Genomic DNA, 18,919 nt, shown 5'->3' on the forward strand with positions numbered 1-18,919 from the left:
ATACACCGTTAGCAGCCCGTAAAGAGTCGAAAGCGAGGCTCGATCAAGGGCAGGGGATACTTTGTTTTGATCGCGTAATATCATTCAACCCCTCCGGAATTCAATACACGATCGTTAGAGAGCCATCCTTCTTGCCTCGACAAAAAAACATCCCTGCTCCCAGGAGTGGTTGATGACTGAGGGAGCGAGTAAGACCTGCAAGCTAGAGGACTCTCTATTTGAGTGTAGTCTACCAAGTACTTTCACGCCTTCAGGTACGAGAAGATCACTGTAACCGTCCCTTGGGAAAAGCAGCGCTGCCAGGAGGAACAGAATTAACTCGCACAGTTCATAACGGTCGGTGGGGTGGAAGTGACAGTAGCCTTGCTATGCTTGCTAGTACATTCACCAAAATGCGTGATATGTTTCTGAACCATGGGGACAATTCAGGGAGGAAGCAGGAACTCACTGACCTGACTGGAACAGCATGAGAACAGGCAGTCCTAAGTGCAGTTAGCATAGACACTCAATGCCTGCGTCAATACTAGTTACCTTACCCGTCACCCAATCAAAACGAGCGATTTGTTCTCTCAGCCAGGGGAGTAACCAAGAACAAAAGGAACATGGGGCGAAGCGAATGAAGAAAGAGATAACTCTGAAAATATTCCCGACAACAACATCTTAACCGGTTCATAGTCCTCATTAGTGATCCGTGCCAGACTACCTGCCGTTCAGAGTGGTTGCTTCATGGGTTCCGGCAATTGCTCCTTGGGAAAGCCCAGCTGTTCCACCAAGTCGGCATCAATAAAGCTGCCATCGGCACCTGATCGATAAAGCGTTCATCGCTAAACTCTGATTCTTATTCATGAGGGTCGCCAGGAAACGGGGTCTGACAAGGTTCTTGGGAGGGTGAAACTGGCTCGCTTAAAGTCCTCCAAAACTAGCGAGGCGGGCAGTTTAACGGGCGCTGGAGACAAGCGGAGATTGTAATGTCCCGAGCTACCACAAGTAGAGGCAGCTGCTGTTGGTCTCATCTACGTTTGGCGCTCCTCTTAGTTAGACGCCGTGTCGCCCCACTTGCATGGGTTCAGGATTCGGCCAGCAAGTACACCTCCACTAATCCCGTTGGGGAATAATGATCAACACTGTTCTGGTCCATTCCTGAACCGAAATGTAACCGGAGTTGCTCGTTATAGAGACGGGCGCCCCACTGGCTTGCTCCCTCCTTCTCTCTCGAACTCTATTATCCTCACCCCGATAGATAGTGTGACCAAACTGTCTAGGTCATGTAGGCTCTGGATAGGAGATCAGCTCGTCCTTGAGTTGCTCCGACCAACCCCGTGGTAAAAAGACCGCTTGTAGTGACTCCTTCATTCCAACCACTCTCCACAGCCAATGTCCTTGAATTCGACTCACCATATAGTCTGGCCACACTGGAGGCTCCTTGCGAAAGAGAGAACAAACGTTTTAGCTGCGTCCTTAACTCGGACTGGCAATGGCATCAAAAAGCTTTCTTCATCTCTGCCAGTGTGAACTCCTGGTATGACGCCATGCAGGTGTCCTGTAGTCGCTTCCACAAACGGCTGTGAGCCCATTCCAGAGCTCTACTCACGCCAGCGAGATGTTCAAAACAAAAGGCTTTCCTAGCCTCTCTGTTGGCGTAAGAGTATGGCTGCAGATCATAAAACTAAAACACATGCATAAGAATGAACGGCATCTTCCCAAATCCCTTCGTACTTATCAGGCGTCGCGAAACTTGGGCTCAACGGAAGGAAACGCGTCCAGAAGCGGCAGGGTGAGAGGGTGAAACAGGTGGTGATGATGCCCGCCGGCACCACTGAGCTGATCCTGGATACTCGTCAAGCTAGCAGAGAAGTTCCGGGACTTGAAACGCTATCTCCTGTAGCGTCGTTGTTGTTTTCCCATATACTTCTCTGCTGGGTAATGGCATGGCAAACGGAGTCCAGGTCCGCTGGGTTCATCCTTGGCCGGATCGTTTCTGTCACGATTCTCTAAAGTAGAACCCAGAAGCAGACCAGGACAAGGAGAGTAAGACGAAGGTGAGTATTTATTTACAAGTTTAAATGTAGTGATAGAAAAATCCAAGTAGCGGAGCGGGCAGCYGAGGTGAGTTGATGGAATTGAGTAAGCAGATCCAAGGAAGTAACTGAAGTCACCGAAGACCAGGTAGGGATGGGATGAGTGTTCCGGGTGAATGATGTTCATGGCTAACGATCCGGCAGGGAATGGATGTCAGGTCAGAGCTTATGAAGTGGAGGGGTGATGATCAGGACCAGGTGTGCAGATAGCTGATGGGATACAGGTGCGGGTAATAAGAGATCTCCCAACTAGCTACGTCGTCCGGCAACCAGACAGGGTGCGTTCCAGGACACCGGAAAAACACTCCAGGACAGAACACAGGCAAAAACAGACTCAGGAAGCGGGATTCGTGACAATTTGAGGCAAAGGCTCCCGAAATTTTATCAACATATTGATTGTTGTACTTGCGCTGCTAAAACGCTCGACCATTGCTATACTACCTTCCAGAATGCATATAAGGCCCTCCGTCGCCCTCCATTCTGTAACGCTCCTCTACTTCGTCCTCCTCATCAGACGAGGAGAGGCGAGAAGGATCGGATGACCAAAACGCAGCGTAGTAATTTGACATTATATTTATTTAAAGAAAAGACGAAAAAACACGGAAACACTTTAACCCACTACAAAACAACAAACGAAGTAGACAGACCTTGACTTACGAACTTACATACAACGAAGAACGCACAAACAAGTACAGACTACAAATAAATGAACGAACGAACGATACAGTCCCGTATGGTGCAATAACGACACAGACACAGGAGACAACCACCCACAACAAACAATGTGAAACCACCTACCTTAATATGGTTCTCAATCAGAGGAGATGAAAACCACCTGCCTCTAATTGAGAACCATATCAGGTCACCCATTAACCAACATAGAAACACATAACATAGAATGCCCACCCACACTCACGCCCTGACCGACTAACACATACAAAAACAACAGAAAACAGGTCAGGAACGTGACACATTCGGGCAAATCGGACCACGATTCCGTCTTGCTCCTCCCATCCTATAGGCAGAAACTCAAACAAGAAGCACCCGTGATAAGGACTATTCAACGCTGTTCAGACCAATCGGAATCCACGCTTCAATATTTTGATCACGCGGACTGGGATATGTTCAGAATAGCTTCAGAAAATATTATCGACACATATACCGATACGGTGGATGAGTTTATCAGGAAGTGTATAGGACATTATTGCATAGGAGATTGAGACAATTGTACCCACTGTGACTATTAAAACCTACCCCAACCAGAAACTGTGGCAAGATGGGAGCATTCACGCGAAAAACTGAAAACGCGAACCACTGCATTTAACCAGGGCAAGAAGACTGGGAATACGGAAGAATACAAACAGTGTACTTATTCCCTCTGCAAAGCAATCAAGCAAGTTAAACATCGGTATAGGGACAAAGTTGAGTCCCAGTTCAAAGCTGACTTCCACAACTAGTCACTTTAATTGTGTGTAAATATTGCATCAACCATCTCATATATATACTGTACTCTCTACTATGCCATTGTATCTTATCCAATGCCTCTCTGACATATATGTATTTAAATTCTTAATGCATTCCTTACTTAGATTTACATGTATTTTGGGCATATGTTGTGAAACTGTTAGATATTACTGCACTGTCGGAGCTAGCATTTCGCTACACCCGCAATAACATCTGCTAAACACGTGTATGTGACCAATAAAATTTGATTTGATTTGATAACCTCAAACCCCTAACCCTGACATCTAACCTCTAACCCCTTCTGGTCCCCACAAGGATAGTAAAACCAAACACACACACACACTATGTCAACTCAGTGCTGAGATGTGTCTCCCTCGTTGTGCTAGTCAGAGGTCCGTCTCTCTTTCTCTTTCTCCTCTCTCTCTCTCTCTCCTCTCTCTTTCTCCTCCTCTCTCTCATCTCTCTCTCTTTCTCCTCTTTCTCCTCCTCTCTCCCTCTCTCTCTCTCCTCTCTCTCTTTCTCCTCCTCTCTCTCTCTCTCTCTCTTTCTATTTGTCCTCCTCTCTCTCTCTCTCTCTCTCTCTCTCTCTACCCCCCTTAGCTCTGTGGCGGCACACATGAACTCCGCCACCGGGGGGCACGAATTGAACAGACCGGAAGGAGCCAATCAAGGATGAAATAATTGTTCATAATGGCGCTGTGTATGTGCGTGCATGCGTGTGTGTGCGTGCGTGTGCTTGTGTGTGTGTGTGTGTCTGTATGTGTGTGTGTGTGTGTGTGTGTGTGGAAGATAGTGTTGGATTGGGAGAATGTCTGTAGTGTTCAGCACATCGTGATTTTGTTGGACTGTAGGACCATCTCATATGTGGGTTAATGATATAGACATGAGGTACAGTTTCTATGAGCTCCTAGTGTCATCATTGTGGGTTCAATTCCTGCTGAGGCCACCTATACGGAGATGTATGCACGAATGACTGTAAGCCACTTTGGATAAAAAAGTTTTTTCTAAATGGTGTACAGCATAGACAAAGATACAGTAGAATAGGATAGAATACAGTACATACATATGAGATGAGTAATGCAAAATATGTAAACATTATTAAAGTGACTAGTGTTCGATTATTAAAGTGGCCAGTGATTTCAAGTCTATGTATATAGGACAGCAGCCTCTAATGTGCTAGTGATGGCTATTTAAGAGTCTGATGGCCTTGATATAGAAGCTGTTTTTCAGTCTCTTGGTCCCAGCTTGTATGCACCTGTACTGATGTCGCCTTCTGGATGATAGCGGGGTGAACAGGCAGTGGCTCGGGTGGTTGTTGTCCTTGATTAACTTTTTGGCCTTCCTGTGACATCGGGTGCTGTAGGTGTCCTGGAGGGCAGGTAGTTTTCCCCCGGTGATGCGTTGGGCAGACCGCACCACCCTCTGGAGAGCCTTGCAGTTGTGAGCGGTGCAGTGATGTGTACGCCGAGGAACTTGAAGCTTTCCACCTTCTCCACTGCGGTCCACGATCAGATCCTTTGTTTTGCTGACGTTAGGTGAGAGGTTATTTTCCTGGCACCACACTCCCAGGGCCCTCACCTCCTCCCTGTAGGCTGTCTCGTCATTGTTGGTAATCAGGCCTACTACTGTTGTGTCGTCTGCAAACTTGATGATTGAGTTGGAGGCGTTTGTGGCCACGCAGTCATGGAGTACAAGAAGGGGCTGAGTACGCATCCTTGTGGGGCCCCAGTGTTGATGATCAGCAAAGTGGAGGTGTTCTTTCCTACCTTCACCACCTGGGGGCGGCCCGTCAGGAAGTCCAGGACCAAATCGCACAGGGCGGGGTTCAGACCCAAGGCCTCAAGCTTAATGATGAGCTTGGAGGGTACTATGGTGTTGAATGCTGAACTATAGTCAATGAACAGCATTCCTACATAGGTATTACTCTTGTCCAGATGGGATAGGGCAGTGTGCAGTGCGATGGCGATTGCATCGTCTGTGGATCTATTGGGGCGGTAAGCAAATAGAAGTGGGTCGAGGGTGTCAGAAAAGGTGGAGGTGATGTAATCCTTAACTAGCCTCTCAAAGTACTTCATGATGATGGGGCGATAGTCCTTTATTTCAGTTACCTTTGCTTTCTTGGGTACAGGAATAATGGTGGACATGTTGAAGCATGTGGGGACTGGTCTGCGCATGCTCTGAGGATGCGGCTAGGGATGCTGTCTGGGCCAACAGCCTTGCGAGGGTTAACTCACTTAAATGTCTTACTCATGTCGACCACGGAGAAGGAGAGCCCGCAGTCCTTGGTAGCGGGCCGTGTCGGTGGCACTGTGTTCTCCTCAAAGCGGGCGAAGAAGGTGTTTAGCTTCTCCGGAAGCAAGACGTGACTGTGTTTCCCTTTGTAATCCGTGATTGTTTGTAGACCCTGCCACATACATCTTGTGTCTGAGCCGTTAAATTGTGACTCCACTTTGTCTCTATACTGACGTTTTGCCTGTTTGATTGCCTTACGGAGGGAATAACTCCAATGTTTGTATTCGGCCATATTCCCAGTCACCTTGCCATGATTAAATACGAATTCTGCCATCTATTCACAGTTTCTGGTTAGGGTAGGTTTTAATAGTCACAGTTGATACAACATCTCCTATACACTTCCTGATAAACTCAGTCACCCTTTCAGTGTATTCGTTGATGTTATTCTCGGAGGCTACCCGGAACATATCCCAGTCCGCGTGATCAAAACAAACTTGAAGTGTGGATTCCGATTGCTCAGACCAGCATTGAATAGTTCTTAGCACGGGTACTTCCTGTTTGAGTTTATGCCTATAGGAAGGGAGGAGCAAAATGGAGTCGTGATCAGAAGGGAGGGCGGGGGAGGGCCTTGTAGGCATCCCGCAAGTTGGAGTAGCAATGGTTGAGTGTTTTAGCAACGCGAGGACTACAGTCAATGTGTTGAGAGAACTTCGGTAGCGTTTTTCGGCTTGAGGGGGAATATACACGACTGTGACTATAACTGAAGAGAATTCTCTTGGGATGTAATACGGTCGGCATTTGATTGTGAGGTATTCTAGGTCGGGTGAACAAAAGAACTTGAGTTCCTGTATCTCAGGGGTTCTTAAACTTTTTCAGCCTGGGACCCAAATGAGAAATTCTGTATTTTCTTGGGACCCAAGCTTAGGAAAATATGCAACTATACATAAATATTTATATAATAAATATTTCATTGCCCATATGCCTAAAACAAATGCAATATAGACAAAACAAATAACAATGAAATAAAATATCCATATAAATATCAATTCAGGTTTATTTTCCCCCATTAAAAACACTCTTACATATCTGTCTAGGTTGGAACTGTTGCTGGTAAAATAAAATAAATAATTTTCATTCTGAAGTGGAATAAACTGATTGATCACATCACACAGATTTAGACCAGAAAACACACACACACACACAGTCCTAATGAGAGGTGTGTGGCTGATTGAAGTTTTCAACAAGCATGTCTATTTGGGCTCTGTTTTTTAAACCATTTCTGTACTTGTTTTTTAAGTATGTCAGAGTTGAGAACCCTGACTTGCATAGGTATGTGGTGCCAAACGGGATCAGAACATCTACTGCTTTCTCAGTCAGGCAGGAGACCACTTCCTGCTGTAGATGAGCAAACCAGAACTGTGTGTGTTTGTGTGTGTTTGCCTCAAACAGCATCTTGCTTCAATCAGTTTATTCCAACCTAGACTTTCTTTCAACAATAATTTATACAGTAAACTGTACAGTAGGCCTGATAATTTTTCATCTTCATCTGTACTGTTACTAGGGTTGCACTATCAGTAGCTAGCTTGCTTTGGCGAATGTTAGCTATTAGCTGTGTACAAGGCCAGGGGATTGTTTCAAAGAGAAACTCACATCTACTACTATGAGAGTTAGTGCTCCCGTATTTCTGCTTATCATCACCTGTTATAAAATGACAACAATGCCTTGCTAGCTGACTTACTTTTCCACTGTCGAAGCACTGTTTCCTGAAGCATTCTGCCCTGAAGCATTCTGCCCTGATTTTCAAGAAAACTGCAGAAAAAAGATCCGGTAAACCGCGAAACACACAGCATCTCCTTCTCCCACTTGCACAGCTACCAAACTAAGCAGAGACCGCTGCTAAGCAGAGAGCGCACTGAACAGAGAGCGCAGATGCACTTGGCCAAATCAATTCCAGTAATTAATGAAATAATTATAAATGTATTCTGACACGTCGCGACCCACCATTAACAGGTCCATGACCCACCCATACTTTAAGAAAGGCTGCTGTATGTTATCACAATCACACCATGAGTGGTTAATCATGAAACATACACCCCTGCCCTTCTTCTTCCCAGAGAGATATTTATTCCTGTCTGCGCAATGAACTGAGAACCTAACTGGCTGTATGGACTCAGACAAGCTCAGGGACTCACCCTGAGCTCGTCAACTTTATTATCCAGAGACTGAACATTAGCGAGTAATATACTCGGAAGCGGTGGGTGATGTGCGCGCCTCCTGAGTCGGACTAGAAGTCCACTCCGAGTACCTCTCCTCCGCCGGCAGTGTTTTGGATCAGCCTCTGGAATCAGTTCAATTGCCCTGAGGGGTACGAACAAAGGATCTGATTCTGGAAAGTCATATTCCTGGTCGTAATGCTGGTAATGCTGGTTACCGCCAGTCAATATATCCAAAAGTTCTTCCCGGCTGTATGTAATAACACACAAAAAAATCTGGGCTAACAATGTAAGAAATAACACATTAAAAAAACACTGCAAAGTTTCCTAAGAGCTCGAAGCACGGCGGCCCTATCTGTCGGCGCAATTTTAACAGAATGTAGAAGCATGGTGGCTAAGACAAACTCCCTAGAAGGCAGGAACCTAGGAAGAAACCTAGAGAAAAACCACTCTCTGAGGGGTGGCCTGTCCTCTTCTGGTTGTTCCCGGTGGATATTATGAGAGTACATGGCCATTAAGGCCAGATCATTCTTCAAGATGTTCAAACGTTCATAGATGACGAGCAGGGTCAAAAAATAATCACAGTGGTTGTAGAGGGTGCAACAGGTCAGCACCTCAGGAGGAAATGTCAGTTGGCTTTTCATAGCTGAGCATTCAGAGGTCGAGACAGCTGGTGCGGTATAGAGGGAGAGAGAGAGGGAGGGAGATACAGAAAAATACCCTCAAATAAAAAGTGACATTCTGTACTGTCTCCTCTGAATTTGATTTCAAATCCAAAATGCTAGAGTATAAAGCCCAATTTCTAATTGTATCTTCACTGTCCATAGATGAGAACTGTATTATGTTATGTATGTAATTTATAGAATGAACTTGGTGTGAGAGTCTTAATGATCGTATAACATTTATTTTTGATCTATTGTACCTGTTATTTCTTTGAAGATATATAGGATGATTCAAATTCCTAATCTTTCAGATGGCCACTGTGTGGGTTCTAATGCATGGCTACTTTGTCTTTCCCTTGAGATAGCACTGTTCTTGCCTGGATGACATGTCTTACCAAGATCTGTGATCTTATGCCTATGCCCTTCCTTGATAGGTCCACCTAAATTCTCTCGCTTATCTTCTATTGGGCAGCGGTGCAAGAGAGGAGACTGATTGGATGGCTGCTTGAGACCAAACAATGCGATTGGGCCATTGTCAGAGACAACACGTACTATCTATCAGATTTGGCCTAGATTGATGAGAGTGATCCGGGATTGGCTAGCAACGAGAGAACGCTCTACAATTGGCGTTGATAACATGCTGCTTTACATACCCGTGGCTAGAGAAAATCCTCAATACAGAAGACATGAAAGAGCCCATATTAGCATAATCTGGTCTGTTACGCATAAAGAAGGAAGGGGTAGAGGGAAAGAGAGAGTTGGGCGAGGTAAAGAGACAGAGGAGAGAGTTTGGTGAGAGAGTGACGCGTTGGGTAGTGTTAATGCTATCTAGAGGTGGTCAGAACTGTGTCAATTTTAAGTACTTGCACTAATAAGCCTCACAAGATGATTATACGACTGACAATCAAATGCATCTGTACCCTATATCTTGTATTAATGGTATATCAGTGACAGTAGGTCAGATAGGCGTTTGTTATAGCAAATGTGCTGGGGCATGTTTGGTCCGTGGAATTATGGGATTTCTGGACGACGACGGCAAGACATCGGGGGGCGGCATCATCGTATCCCATACTTCCCTCTGGCACAGCTGGAGAAGCGAGGAAGGGCCTAGTCTTAATACCCGGGTCGCTATGGCAACAGTGACGTTGGGCAGTGCCGGAGTCTTTAGACTGAGAAAATAAGGGATTGAATGAAGGAGGAAACAGAGGGAGAGAGAGACATATAGAAAGAGGGGGAGGAATGAAGAAAGAGGATATAAAAGCTTATCATACTATCTTTTTTCTGAGTCTGACTTGAACCCCACCATATTCCTGCAAAATTATACACGTGGCTGACGTTAGACCACGCACTTCATGCGAGACTTCCTACCACAATCTACCACTGTTTAGACAGCAGGAATATGGTGCGGTTTGGACAAAAGTTGGATTAAAATGTTTATTTTCATATCAAGGGACACATTTCACTTAACGTAGAGTTGCTACAGATTATACATATGTTTTATTTTTTTTGTGAGGCCGGCTATATTGTGGTATGGTTATTTTCTGTCGCCAATCACCAGAACAATGCACAACTCAGGGTGTCCAACCAATACACAGACTCCCGATGTTGTGTCACAAAGCTAGGATCTTATATATATTGTGAACCAGATGAGCCAGATAGATGGTTCAAATTAAAAATCCTTCTTTATGACAATGCATTTGAACTGATTTCCTCCAATACTGTAAGTGTAAAGCCTTACAGCAGTTTGAATTGAAAATGCATAACATTTTGAAAAAACACATGGTACACATTGCTGTAACATTTACTCTCAGTTGAAGACCCCATATGAATATGTTCTATATATATTATTTGTATTCTATTCACTTCTAACAAAAATCCTTCTGCCTTTTGCAGCTTTTTCGAGAGGTTCGGATAATGAAAGGTTTAAATCACCCAAACATAGGTAAGGGCCTGCATTAAGTGTGTGTGTGTGTGTGTGTGTGTGTGTGTGTGTGTGTGTGCTGTGTGTGTGTGTGTGTGTGTGTGTGTGTGTGTGTGTTTGTTTGGTTTGTTTATGTTGATACATGCTGTGTTGTATCTATTCTATATTTCTATCAAGCATTTGTGCTAGTATGTACTGAACTGTACCACCATCCTATGCATTTGTGCTGGTGTTTATGCTGTGTGTCTGTCTTTCACATGATCACACTATGTCTATATGTAGGCTACTATAGTGCTGTATACTTATGTTGTGGCCATGGCTTAAATGTACCTTTAGTCCGCAGTCAATGTACTAGTCCATGTTGTTTGTGTATAGTTAGTATAGCATAGCATAGCTTAGTATAGCATAAGATAGCATAGCATACTGATAGTAGTGTGTGTAGTCTAAATGGCTGGTCCACTCCTGTCTCATCCACCCAGACAGCAGGATTTTGTCTAGGCCTCTCACTGTATATGTTGAATAGACTACACTATTAGCACATACAGTTGCTAGCTAGATGCGGGGGAAGGAGGGCCCAGGGTTGGGTTGGCGAGGGGAACGGGATTTTCTAAAGCTGAAATATGATAAAAATAAAAAACACATGGCATTAGACTAGACCGCTTTCATGCCCCGCTGGATTTATCAGACAGAGATGTGTGTTTTCTTAGTTTTTTTTTACGAAAGGAGATTTTATTAATTATTTTTTATCTGATTTTGTTTGTGCCTATTACAGTGCAGCTGTTCGAGGTGATTGAGACTGATAAGACCCTTTACCTAATCATGGAGTATGCCAGTGGAGGTGGGTGCATCTGCCTTCCTATCTGTTCCAATAGACCTAGCTGCTGTATCTCCGTAATGGCGGATTAGCTTGTGTTTGATTGACAGGGGAGAAAAGTATAAATAAACCAATGGAGATGACTCAAAACCATAACTGAACACAATGGTTGTACAGTACGTACTACTACTGTATGTGTAAGTAAACATAACCTAATGTTGCGTATTTTACCTTTTGTGTTCTACGAAATTATATTGTAAATGTAGGGGGGGATTTCGGTAATAGGCTTATAGCTAATGACAGGATTTAGTGGCCAGGGAGAATATTTCTACCAGCTGAAATGTCATTAGGATAAAATCTGGGAGGAAGCAGGCCACAGCCTCACAGTCTCTGTCACTATAACATTAGTGTTAGGCCTTTGATATTAGCTACTGGAAAGATTTTAGTTTAACTGTTAATGATGGTTGAAAATACTGCAGATTCAACGAGCACAATATGAGTACATTATGGAACCAGAAAAGGGTTTAAGGAAGATTGAGTGTACAGTATGATGCATTGAAACATATTTTGTCACATACAGTATTTCCCTCATCATATTGACCACTCTCTTTGTTTTAAGGTGAAGTGTTTGACTACCTCGTATCTCATGGTAGAATGAAGGAGATTGAAGCCAGAGCCAAATTTCGACAGGTATGACGACCACGGTGCCTCGCACACTTGTCTGTCTGTCTGTTTCTCTGGCTGTCTAGCTGTCTTTTTAGTCAGTCTGTTTGTCTGGCTTGCTGTCTGGCTTGCTGCTTGCTAAAGCTGTCTGTCTGTGTGTGTATGTCAATCTGCCTGTCTGTATGTATGTTTGTGTGTCTGTTTGTCTGTCTGTCTGATTACCTGTCTCTCTGCCCTCTAGATTGTGTCTGCTGTCCACTACTGCCACATGAAGAAAATTGTCCACCGAGACTTGAAGGTGAGAATGCTGATTGAATATACACTTAGCAAAAATATAAACGCAACATGCAACTATTTCAGATTTTACAAAGTTACAGTTCATATAAGGAAATAAATAAATGTAAATAAATAAATTAGGCCCTAATCTATGGATTTCACATGACTGGGAATACAGATACAGTATGCATCTGTTGGAAACAGATACTTTAAAAAGAAAAGTAGGGGCGTGAATCAGAAAACCAGTCACTATCTGGTGTGAACACCATTTTCCTCATGCAGCACATAGTGTTGATCAGGCTATTGATTGTGGCCTGTGGAATCGTGTCCCACTCCTCTTCAATGGCTGTGCAAATTTGCTGGATACTGGTGGGAACTGGAACATGCTGTTGTAAACGTCAATCCAGAGCATCCCAAACATGCTCAATGGGTGACATACCTGGTGAGTATGCAGGCCATGGAATAACTGGGACATTTTCAGCTTCCAGGAATTGTGTACAAATCCTTGCGACATGGGGCCTTGCATTATCATGCTGAAACATGAGGTGATGGCGGCGGATGAATGGCACGACAATGGGCCTCATGATTTCGTCATGGTATCTCTGTGCCATCGAGAAAATGCAATTGTATTGTCCGTAGCTTATGCCTGCCCATACCATAAACCCACCGCCACCATGGGGCACTCGGTTCACAACGTTGACATCAGCAAACCGCTCGCCCACACGACGGCTGCCATCTGCCCTGTACAGTTGAAACCGGAATTCATCACTGAAGAGTACATTTCTCCAGCGTGCCAATGGCCATGGAAGATGAGCATTTTCCCACTGAAGTTGAAGTTACAACGCTGAACTACAGTCAGGTCAAGACCCTGGTGAGGACGACGTGCACACAGATGAGCTTTCCTGAGACGGTTTCTGACAGTTTGTTCAAAGATTCTTCGGTTGTGCAAACTCACAGTTTCATCAGCTGTCCGGGTGGCTGGTCTCAGAAGTCCTGGGCTGGCGTGGTTACACACACAATTGGACGTACTGCCAAATTCTTTAAAACAACTTTTATGGTAGTGAAATGAACATGAATTATCTGGCAACAGCTCTGGTGGACATTCCTGCAGTCAGCACGCCAATTGCACATTCCCTAGAAACCTGAGACATCTGTGGCATTGTGTTGTGTGACAAAACTGCACATTTTAGAGTGGCCTTTTATTCTCCCCAGCACAAGGTGCACTTGTGTAATGATCATGCTGTTTAATAAGCTTTTTTATATGCCAGACCTGTCAGGTGGATGGATTATCTTGGCAAATAAGAAATGCTCACTAAAAGGAATGTAAACAAATTTGTGCACAAAATTTGAGAGAAATAAGCTTTTCGTGTGTATGGAACATTTCTGGGATCTTTTATTTCAGTTCGTGATACATGGGACCAACACTTTACACGTTGTGTTCATATTTTTGTTCTGTGTAAATTATTTGTGATTGTAATTTTCATTATAATCCTCAACATAAAAATTGTGACCTTGCAGTCAGTCATCCTCCTATTTTATAGATGTGAACGTTTATGGATGTACAGTACATGTATTTATAGATGTGGAATGGGTAGAGAAAATAGATACGTCTTCTGATTGTTATTGGATATTATGTCCCTGAACATAAACACAGACAGACGCAGTGTGAGTCACTTCTTCTCCCAGTCTTTCCGGACTACTCTATCTATATGAATCCTGGATGACTGCTCTCCTTCTCCATCTCCCCACCTCCATCCCTCCACCCCTCCCCCTCTATCCCTCCGTCCATCTGCTCCATGTATCCCTCTACCCCTCCATCCTTCTTTCCCTCTACTCTCTCTCGTCCCTCTCTTCCCTCCATCCCTTCTCCAGGCCGAGAACCTCCTGCTGGACGCCAACGCCAACATCAAGATCGCCGACTTCGGCTTCAGTAATGAGTTCACGCTGGGCAACAAGCTGGACACGTTCTGTGGCTCCCCGCCCTATGCTGCCCCGGAACTGTTCCAGGGGAAGAAGTACGACGGGCCTGAGGTGGACGTCTGGAGCCTGGGGGTCATACTGTACACGCTGGTGTCAGGGTCGCTGCCGTTCGATGGGCAGAACCTCAAGGTGTGTATGTGGGGGAGGTGAGGCAGTGAGGCGTTGGGTGTGGGGGGGGGGGTTAGAGGTGGATGTCTGTAGTCTGGGAATCAAACTGTGCACTCTGGTCCTTCGACCTGTGTGGCTGCTAATCCGAACGCTTCATAGGATATAGTGTTGTAGTGAGTGCAGAGTGCATTGAGTGTACAATGGGTGTCTTATTTCAAATCAAATCAAACCAAATCAAATTTTATTTGTCACATACACATGGTTAGCAGATATTAATGCGAGTGTAGCGAAATGCTTGTGCTTCTAGTTCCGACAATGCAGTAATAACCAACGAGTAATCTAACCTAACAATTCCACAACTACTACCTTATACACACAAGTGTAAAGGGAGAAAGAATATGTACATAAAGATATATGAATGAGTGATGGTACAGAACGGCATAGGCAAGATGCAGTAGATGGTATAGAGTACAGTATATACATATGAGCTGAGTAATGTAGGGTATATAAACATAAAGTGGCATAGTTRAAAGTGGCTAGTGATACATGTATTACATAAAGATGGCAAGATGCAGTAGATGATATAGAGTACAGTATATACATATACATATGAGATGAGTAATGTAGGGTATYTAAACATTATATTAAGTGGCATTGTTTAAATGGCTTAGTGATACATTTTTACATACATTTCCATCAATTCCCATTATTAAAGTGGCTGGAGTTGAGTCAGTATGTTTGTAGCAGCCACTAAATGTTAGTAGTAGTAACAGTCTGATGGCCTTGAGATAGAAGCTGTTTCTTAGTCTCTCGGTCCCTGCTTTGATGCACCTTACTGACCTCGCCTTCTGGATGATAGCGGGGTGAACAGGCAGTGGCTCGGGTGGTTGTTGTCCTTGATGATCTTTATGGCCTTCCTGTGACATCGGGTGCTGTAGTTGTCCGTGGAGGAGTAGTTTGCCCCCGGTGATGCGTTGTGCAGACCTCACTACCCTCTGGAGAGCCTTACGGTTGTGGGCGGAGCAGTTGCCGTACCAGGCGGTGATACAGCCCGACAGGATGCTCTCGATTGTGCATCTGTAGAAGTTTGTGATGCTTTGGTGACAAGCCGAATTTCTTCAGCCTGCTGAGGTTGAAGAGGCGCTGCTGCGCCTTCTTCACACGCTGTCTGTGTGGGTGGACCAATTCAGTTTGTCCGTGATGTGTACGCCGAGGAACTTAAAACTTACTACCCTCCTCACTACCTGTCCCGTCGATGTGGATAGGGGGGTGCTCCCTCTGCTGTTTCCTGAAGTCCACAATCATCTCCTTGTGTTTTGTTGACGTTGAGTGTGAGGTTATTTTCCTGACACCACACGCCGAGGGCCTCACCTCCTCCCGTTAGGCCGTCTCGTCGTTGTTGGTAATCAAGCCTACCACGTAGTGTCGTCCGCAAACTTGATGATTGAGTTGGAGGCGTGCATGGCCACGCAGTCGTGGGTGAACAGGGAGTACAGGAGAGGGCTCAGAACGCACCCTTGTGGGGCCCCAGTGTTGAGGATCAGCGGGGTGGAGATGTGTTACTACCCTCACCACCTGGGGGCGGCCCGTCAGGAAATCCAGTACCCAGTTGACACGGGCGGCGAGACCCAGGGTCTCGAGCTTGATGACGAGTTTTGGAGGGTACTATGGTGTTAAATGCTGAGCTGTGTATCGATGAACAGCATTCTCACATAGGTATTCCTCTTGTCCAGATGGGTTAGGGCAGTGTGCAGTGTGGGTTGCGATTGCGTCATCTGTGGACCTATTGGGTCGCGTAAGCAAATTGGAGTGGGTCTCGGGTGTCAGGTAGGGTGGAGGTGATATGTCTTGACTAGTCTCTCAAAGCACTTCATGATGACGGAAGTGAGTGTACGGGGGCGGTAGTCGTTTAGCTCAGTTACCTTAGCTTTCTTGGGAACAGGAACAATGGTGGCCCTCTTGAAGCATGTGGGAGCAGCAGACTGGGATAAGGATTGATTGAATATGTACGTAAACACACCAGCCAGCTGGTCTGCGCATGCTCTGAGGACGCGGCTGGGAATGCCGTCTGGGCCTGCAGCCTTGCGAGGGTTAACACGTTTAAATGTTTTACTCACCTCGGCTGCAGTGAAGGAGAGCCTGCAGGTTTTGGTAGCGGGCCGTGTCAGTGGCACTGTATTGTCCTCAAAGCGAGCAAAAAAGTTATTTAGTCTGTCTGGGAGCAAGACATCCTGGTCCGCGACAGGGCTGGTTTTCTTTTTGTAATCCGTGATTGACTGTAGACCCTGCCACATACCTCTTGTGTCTGAGCTGTTGAATTGCGACTCTACTTTGTCTCTATACTGGCACTTAGCTTGTTTGATTGCCTTGCGGAGGGGATAGCTACACTGTTTGTATTCGGTCATGTTTCCGGTCACCTTGCCCTGGTTAAAAGCAGTGGTTCGCGCTTTCAGTTTCGCGCAAATGCTGCCATCAATCCACGGTTTCTGGTTTGGGAATGTTTTAATCGTTGCTGTCGGTACGACGTCTCCGATGCACTTTCTAATGAACTCGCTCACCGAATCAGCGTATTCGTCAATGTTGTTGTTGGACGCGATGCGGAATATATCCCAATCCACGTGATCGAAGCAGTCTTGAAGCGTGGAWTCAGATTGGTCGGACCAGCGTTGAACAGACCTGAGCGCGGGGGCTTCTTGTTTTAGTTTCTGTTTGTAGGCTGGAAGCAACAAAATGGAGTCGTGGTCAGCTTTTCCGAAAGGAAGGCGGGGGAGGGCCTTATATGCGTCGTGGAAGTTAGAATAACAATGATCCAGGGTTTTACCAGCACTGGTAGCACAATCGATATGCTGATAGAATTTAGGGAGTCTTGTTTTCAGATTAGCCTTGTTAAAATCCCCAGCTACAATGAATGCAGCCTCAGGATGTGTGGTTTCCAGTTTACATAGAGTCAGATAAAGTTTGTTCAGGGCCATCGATGTGTCTGCTTGGGGGGGAATATATACGGCTGTAATTATGTACTGTATGTCTGTGTTGGTGTGTGTCTGGGTTGGCCTGTTGTTTGATGTGTGTTTGACTATTTCTGTTTTCTTGTGTATTTGGTGTGTTGACATCAAGTTTGGTGTGTGCTTGACGATGTGTTTTTGTCTGTGGTTGACAATCCGCATTTGGTGTGTGTGTTCGGTGTGTGCTTAAAAACGTGTGTGTATGTGTGTGTGTTTGTCACTGCCCACAGGAGCTGCGTGAGCGCGTCCTGAGAGGGAAGTATCGTGTGCCCTTCTACATGTCCACCGACTGCGAGGGGATCCTACGCCGGTTCCTGGTGCTCAATCCCACCAAGCGCTGCACCTTAGATGTGAGGAGAACCAACCACACATGCCTGATTCACACTATAGGACCAACCCAAACCGTATTGTGCTGGCTTGGATATTGTCTTTTCACATTGTCCTTTCTTGCATAGTTTTAGCAATTATAGTGGATGTGTAACTATGCCAGCCCAGTACAGCTTGGCTCGGTTCGGTTTGGCTCAGTAGTGTAAAAAGGGTATAACAGCAGTGCACATGTCACACACTAATACCCCAACATGTAATAAAGCTCCAAACCACTAGGGCCAGGACCATACCAGTATTTTTCCATGGCAATTTTTTTACACAAAGCAGACCAAACACTTTGGTCCTTTAAAAACCTCCTGTATGTTAAATATTGTGTGCTATAGCTTGGAAAATAAACACATGTGTCTCTGGATGACAACATAATGTTTTTTTCCAACATTAGGGTGGTTTTCCTTAAGAAGTTCAATCCACTTTGTGTTTTGTTTCCTTGCCACGATACTAATGAGTATTACGATACTGGTATACAAACCACCATAACATGAATTTCACCTACATCCCCAAATCACCAACACACACACACACAGGATTTCCAACTTTAGCTACTCTAACATGGAATCTTGTTGTGATCTCCACAGCAAGTCATGAAGGACAAGTGGATAAACGCAGGGTATGATGAGGATTCCTTGAAGCCCCATATAGAGCCTGTTGAGGACTACAGTGATGCCGCTCGCATAGGTGAGCCAGCTATGTCCAGGCCACTGCGTTGCTATCCACCATTTCGGCACTAAAGGCAATGTGTTACTCTTCCATTTTGGCTCTGGTGGCTTATTTAGCCAGGTCACTTCATGCCTTTTGACATTCTTATGAAACACATTTCAGATACAGTATCCTTTCAGGTAATATCTGTTCATGAAATGTTAGCTTAAAATGAACTTTAACTTAAAATGATTTCCAAAATGGCCACCTTCTTTTTCCCCATCTCCCCTTATTTGTGGTCTTCAGAGGTGATGGTGGGGATGGGTTTTACTCCCGAGGAGATCAAGGACGCTCTGCTCAACCAGAAGTACAACGAGGTCACCGCTACCTACCTATTGCTGGGCCTCAAGAATGAGGTGAGCAGTCTGGGCCTGGCCACCAGAGGGAAGCACAAGATATCAATGTGCTATTACACAGAAAAAC

At 45.1% G+C, this 18,919-nt stretch overlaps 1 protein-coding gene across 11 annotated transcripts in view; it reads left to right on the forward strand.

The window, feature by feature from the left end:
* The window catches only part of LOC111950373 (MAP/microtubule affinity-regulating kinase 4-like), a 72,618-nt gene that overhangs the window by 17,971 nt on the left and 35,728 nt on the right, over positions 1–18,919 (forward strand). For 10 of the 11 annotated variants that reach the window (XM_070434369.1, XM_023967905.2, XM_070434367.1 and 7 more), the window contains exons 4-11: positions 10,543–10,591; positions 11,343–11,408; positions 12,004–12,074; positions 12,289–12,345; positions 14,196–14,432; positions 17,644–17,763; positions 18,376–18,475; positions 18,743–18,852. In XM_070434369.1, coding sequence (XP_070290470.1) covers positions 10,543–10,591; positions 11,343–11,408; positions 12,004–12,074; positions 12,289–12,345; positions 14,196–14,432; positions 17,644–17,763; positions 18,376–18,475; positions 18,743–18,852 — 810 coding nt within the window. Of the gene's footprint in view, positions 1–4,218; positions 5,078–10,542; positions 10,592–11,342; positions 11,409–12,003; positions 12,075–12,288; positions 12,346–14,195; positions 14,433–17,643; positions 17,764–18,375; positions 18,476–18,742; positions 18,853–18,919 lie in introns of those variants that run through there. The other variant, XM_070434368.1, reaches the window with a different exon arrangement.

Source organism: Salvelinus sp. IW2-2015, linkage group LG23 (genome assembly GCF_002910315.2).
Source record: "Salvelinus sp. IW2-2015 linkage group LG23, ASM291031v2, whole genome shotgun sequence".
Classification (NCBI taxonomy): domain Eukaryota; kingdom Metazoa; phylum Chordata; class Actinopteri; order Salmoniformes; family Salmonidae; genus Salvelinus; species Salvelinus sp. IW2-2015.